General features: G+C 40.2%; 1 protein-coding gene across 4 annotated transcripts in view; it reads left to right on the top strand.

Moving 5' to 3' along the window:
• The first annotated feature begins 1,169 nt into the window (after nt 1-1,169).
• LOC122995191 (arrestin red cell) overlaps nt 1,170-6,275 on the top strand; it is a 32,310-nt gene continuing 27,204 nt past the window's right edge. For 2 of the 4 annotated variants that reach the window (XM_044370224.1, XM_044370222.1), the window contains exon 1: nt 1,170-1,449. In XM_044370224.1, the coding sequence (XP_044226159.1) occupies nt 1,427-1,449 (23 nt within the window). In that variant the 5' untranslated portion in view covers nt 1,170-1,426. The remainder of the gene's footprint in view (nt 1,450-6,275) is intronic. The other 2 variants (XM_044370226.1, XM_044370225.1) reach the window with 1 other exon arrangement.

Raw genomic sequence — 6,275 nt, 5'->3', positions numbered from 1 at the left:
GTTCTCTGTTACAAAATAAAAGTCCTGCTTTCAAAATGTTACTTGAGTTAAAATAAATAAATATTAGCATCAAACTATATCAAAAACAAAAGTACTCATAATGCAGGATGGTCCTTTCTGGAATAATATATATAATATAAACACTGTATTATAATTATTAAAGCATTAACGTTTGAGCATCACTGATGTCACTGCTGATATTTATTATAATACATCAGAATTTAGTAGTTGATTATATTTTGTATTAATCTGCAGCTGGAAATGGAAAAACTTTCTTTTATTACCGACTGATACAGACTCGTTTTAAATACATTTTTGCACAAAATGAGAAGTTTGTTCCCCAAAGAAAAAACTTCTTTTAATGTTCATTTGGGCTCCAGACTGTTGTTTTAAGTCTGAGTCGAGGGTGATGAAGACTGCAGGGAGGAAGAGGAGGAACAGGTGAGTGTTTACATGTGCTTTAGATGTTTAGAGAAGCAGTCAGCTGCTTTTTAGCTACACAAGTATTGATTTTATCAGGTTTTTATTATGTTTCTTAATATGTTTCTTCACCTCATTTAAAACACTGACAGGAACAAGAACAGATTCATGTTCATACTGGATATTTGCTGGATGGATGTGCTTTCAATGGAAGCGATGGAGGCCAAAATCCACATTTAGTGAAAAAAATGCATTTAAAAGTCTGTGTGAAGCTTCTATTCAGCTTCAGCAGTGTGAGTTAGTCACATCAAGTGGATATCTGACACATTTACAGTCTTTTTAAGTAACAAAAAGAAAGACTTTGGCTCTAAAAAGACTGTAACGTTGAAAGATATCTACTAGATTTGACTCATCTGGACGCTGAAGCTTCATATTAGCTTCAGATCAACTTTGAAATACATTTTGTCCTCCATCAGCGCATTATGACTGTTTGAAGACTCACTTGAAAAACTGTGACTCCGTCCTTTAAGTTAATTAAAGGTTTATTATCAGAGGACAGTAGTGTGTGTGTGTGTGTGATAAACGTGATGTTTGGTCGTAGTGACCCTCAGTGAGTCACCGTTCTTTAAAGATGAATCATCTTCTGTCTTTTTAACATTTAATGTTTCGTGTTGTCATGTTGCTGCTGGAGACTCTGCGTTGCGCAACGTGATCTGCAGCCGCTGCGCACACACACACACATATACACACACACACACATATATACACACACACATATACACACGCACACACACGCACACACACAAACAACAGATCCTGCCTTTGCGGAAGCCAGAGGAGCCGAGGCGGCGCTAAATTAAATTAGCATACTAACTAGTTAGCGTTGAGCCGATGTGGATGGACGGATGAACGGAGCTGCTTGAAGAAACACATTTTCCGAAGTCGAGACACCACCGAGTCCGGGCTCATTTTGTCGGGATCTTCCTGTCGTCCGCCTGCCGAGGAGATGGGGGACAAGGCGGGCACCAGGTAGGACGACCAGCCCCGGAGCAGGCAGCTAGCAGCTAGTTAGCATCCGCTCTCACGCACTTTGCTAGCCGAGCCGAGCCGCTGCTGGCCCGGGCGGCGGGGAGAGAGGGGAGCGGGGAGAGAGAGAGAGAGAGAGGTGGGGGGGAGGAAGAAGAAGGAGGCTTTCTCAGCCTGTGCAGGGAGCATTTAGCTACCTTGTGAGGAAAACCCGACACAGATAACGTTGAATGTTTCCCCGATGTTTGTGCTTTTTTTATTTTTTTTATTTAAAAAAGACGATGCCCTCGTCCGGAGGAGGCAGAGTTAGCACGGCAGGGTGGGGTTAGCTAACCGACGGGACGCTGCTCCAGCCTCCGCTCACAAATCAGTCAAATCTCGTCCCTTCGCTTAACGCACCGATTTCACTAAAAACTAAACATTTTGCAGAGTATTAGCAGCGCATATTTAGCACAGCATACACAACACACATGCAGCTGTTTTTTTATGTTAATATAAAATACGTTATAGCGTTGTAGGTAGGAATCCCCACGGTGCTTTTCCAGCAAAAATACGGCCGTAGTGGGCGGCATCGACCCGGAGAAGTCTTCAGCTAAACGGGAGGTTTTATCGAGTTAAAGTCCCGCTTGGTTGGATGATATCGATGCCGATTGTAAAGGAAGACTGGAAAGATTCATAAAATGTGCACAGCTGTGTTTTATATTGTTTACAACACAAGGAAAGTTTAAAATTAAGCTATTTTACAATGGAGTTTGGTTGCATCTCTCCGCGTACTGGTGTTAGCCTGCTCCCAGTACAGGCTTGGTTTCGGGTATGTGGGGAACTGCAGGCTCATGCTAATCAGCTGTAAATGTATGTAGAGGAGTCTGAAGGTCTGTTTTAGTTTAAATATTATCTGATGGGACTTTACTCTGTGATGTATGTTGTTTGTTTTTAACAGCAGGTAAACAGTGGAAACGCCTCTGACTCGGTTTGTTTGTGACAGATGAAAGATGCGTGTTGACTGTCGGGATGTGCCGGTATCACGTTTACACGCAACGATTATCGGTATATAAAAAAAAAAACACTTAAAAATATCGCGATAAACGGTACAATCACGATAATAACGTTGCCTGAAAACCTTCTATTAGCGCTAAAATATCAAATTAAACGAGCTGGCAGCGATCTGTGCAGTTTAGTTTAAGAAATAACATCAAATACAGTTAAATATTAAAAACAGTTGACAGGATATGACTTTAAATGCAGCTCATATTTTGGAAATTAATGATTTTTTTTCCAGATAAAACAGCTTAAATTGATTTCTGGAGAGCAAAAACTTTGCATCTGCTGCTTGTTAACAGTTAAATTAATATTTAAAAAAGCAGATAAATGAGTAAATTCACACTAGATGATAACGACGGTTATACTGGTCGTTTACTGTGTATATATGTATTATATATATATATATTAGGAACATCTCACAGTGGATAAATGAACATGTAACAGATTTCCAGGTTTCTTAAAGCGTGTGTGTGTTTACTCCGCTGCTAACCGGGTCGATATCGGCTTTTCCTCTCCGTGTTTTTTTTTTTTTTTTTGTCTTAATCTGATCCTGATCAGTATTAGAGACCCTGTTTTCAGACTAAACACAAACACTTCCAGCTCCTGACGTTGTTGTTGTTGTTGTTGTTGTTGTTGTTGTTATAATCTGACACACGTCAGAGTTTTAATAAAACGATGAATCTGACAGTGTTTACATCCACTTCCTGCTTTGTTTGTTGTGGAGACAAAAAAAAAAAAAGAGGAGGCTTATAGGTGCACAAACGCCTCCTTTGTTTACTGGTTTCATGCTCTTCTTCAGCTGCTTTGAATTCATGTAAATACCTGAACGTGTTTCCTCGTTACGTGGTCGATGATCAGCTGCTTTAACTTTACATTAATAAACGAAACATCATCCGTAACACGATCGCTGTGATTCAAGAGTCGGAGCTCCGTCCACTCTAAACTTTCCTGCGTCTCTCTCTCTCTCTCTCTCTCTCTCTCTCTCTCTCTCTCTCTCTCTCTTTCTCTCTCTCTCTCTCTCTCTCTCTCTCTCTCTCTCTCTCTCTTTCCACACTCGACTCCCAGTTACTTCCTGTTAGGAAACAGGTGGGAAACCAGGGAGGAGGAGGAGGAGGAGGGAGGGGGGGGGGGGGACGGGACGAGCAGGAGGAAAAGACAAACGTCATACGAGCGGAGCGGTGACGACTGTGGAAGAAAACAGCTGATATGTGGCTTCTATAGGCAGCAGCAGCGGCGGCGAGCGATCAGCTGATGATATCAGATGATGTGTGTGATCATCGGCGTATCGATCGCCGGACGCCAACACTTCCTGTTTGTCGTAACGCATCACGTCTCACTACTGTTCACACACTTGAACTTAAAGCTGATTTATAATGAATGTTTTTATATTAATTAACAGATCAATTAATGGAGACAAAGAATCATCTAATGACGCCACTAACGATCAGTTTCATTATTGATTCATCTGTCGGTTATTTTATTATTAGTTGACCAAAATAAAGTCCAAAAATATTCAGTTTACTGTCATAAAGACACCAGAAGAAGAAGAAGCTGTCTGTCAGATTAATTAACGGAGTAATTGATCAATCAATTAGTTCCCAACTGTTTCAATAATCTTCTTTAAGAGAAAAAATGTGCAAATTCTCTGATTGCAGCTTCTTTAATGTGACAGTAAACTGAATATATTTGAGTTCAAGACGTTTGATGACGTCATTATTGGATATTTTATGGCTCAAACAACTAATTGATTAATTGATGAAGCTCTCTGGCAGCTTCCAGCTCGTGTCCAGACTCGCTGATAAAACCAGTTCTCACTTCCTGTTGAGCAGCAAACAGCAGTCAGAGAGACGAGTCCAAACCAGAACCGACAGCGTCGACGTCAGATTTATGTCGTTCACATGGAAACAAACACGACTGGAAAATGAATAAACATGTAAACAAATAAAACGACATGAAAGCTTAGAAAGTGATGAAAGAGTTTGAACAAACAGCGGTCATGTGACACGGGTCGGCTCTCTGCTCTCCCGGGTTCCTGGAAATAAATTTGGGTACCGCTCTCAGGACGTTCCAGGTGCTTTCAGGTGTTCCTGGAAACGCTGCCATGCCGGCCCGTGATTGGCCGAGAGAACGCGACACGTCACATGATCGATCAGCTGATTGATCAGCTGCTTTATCTTCGTCTTCTGTGATAATTAACTGAATATCTTCAGCAGTTGCAGCGCGATATGTTTGGGGAAAAAAACCCTCCGTATCCATGGAGACGGAGGATCAGAGGCAGCCAGAAAGGTTTCACAGTATCTGCTGGAAACGCTTTACTGGTTTTACTAACATCACTGTGGTTATAGTGGTTTTCTCCTGCCTTCATCAGCAGTTATTAACTTTATTAACATCAGCTGGAGACTGATTTGTTAAAGTTTAAAGAGGTTTTTGAGGTGATCTGTTCATGGTGTGAAGTCATTTCACTGTTTTTTAGCACTAAAAAGTGTTTCAGGAGGTTTATTGTGACGACGATAGTTTGATACAAACACGTCTCTAAATGCAAGAAAACCTTAAAAAAAATAAGACAGAAGACTGACTTTCAGAGTAAAAGCTGCAATTATGTTACTGATAAAATATAAAACTTTATTTATACATCACGTTTTATACTGAAAGATGCTTCACAAGACATGAAAATAACAAGAAGACAGAAGTAATAAATATAAACATCACAAACGTTTAAAATGAATATTAATGACAGTTTAAGAGGAAACTTTGACATAATTACATCTGACGTCTAACTTAAACCAACAAGATCAATATCTTCAACTGCGTTTGGTTCAGTTTACTGTTAAATCTTCACGTTTCAGACGCTGCAATTAGAGCATTTGGACATTTTTAACTTAAAAAAAATGACGTCAGACGATTGATCGGTTATTAAAACAGTTGATGATTAATTTCTCTGTTGATGGAGTCTCGATTTAGACGTTTCCCTCAAATCATTACCAGTTTAACCATTAAATCCAGTTCAGAGTATCAGATGAAAACCATCAGACTGATTGAGTTCCTGCTTCCACAGTATTTACTTTAATATAACTGATGGTTTCTGTAGATTCACAGCCGGCTGACTTACAGGACAAAACCGCCAAAATAAAAGCCAGATTATGTTCCTGTTGAGCAGCTGATGACTGGAGGATTATTTTAACCGTTTGAGCGACGGTGAAGCTGATCTGCAGAAGGTGTCACAAGTAGTTTTTTTGTGGGGGCGGCGAGTCGACACACATGTGAACCGCTGCAGAGGAAACACGATGAGGAACCAGTCCGGAGAGAGAACGTGAGGAAGCACAAGTCTCTGTTTCTGAGTCCAGCTGCTCGGTAATCAATAACTGATGAAAACTGACCCGACGTCTCCTGCTCTCTGACCCGTGACAGAAGCAAGTGTTCATGGGTAAAAAATATCAACAGTAAACAGTGTTAACATCATTAGATGTGAGAACTTTTATTCACTGAAGCATCAAAAGCAGCTTGTTGACTTTAAACGCAGCTCAGTGATAAAACTGATTGATTGATTGATTGATTGATTGATTGATTGATTGATTTCTGCTGCTAACAGTTAATGTTCATATAGAAAGTCAGGGTCAGAGCTGGAACAGGAAGTGCTTCACTGCTTATTCTTATTTATTATAAACAAAATCAAACTGCTGGTGAAGGTGAAGATGTGTTCAGTGTCCTCTGGAAACGACAGAACTGGAAGTGGTTGATGGTATCTATATATATTTATAGATATATATAGATAAACTGTCACACAGGAT

This window comes from Thunnus albacares, chromosome 13, assembly GCF_914725855.1.
Source record: "Thunnus albacares chromosome 13, fThuAlb1.1, whole genome shotgun sequence".
Classification (NCBI taxonomy): Eukaryota; Metazoa; Chordata; class Actinopteri; order Scombriformes; family Scombridae; genus Thunnus; species Thunnus albacares.
Note: the sequence above shows the minus strand (reverse complement) of the source record. Positions and strands in the feature narration are given on the sequence as shown.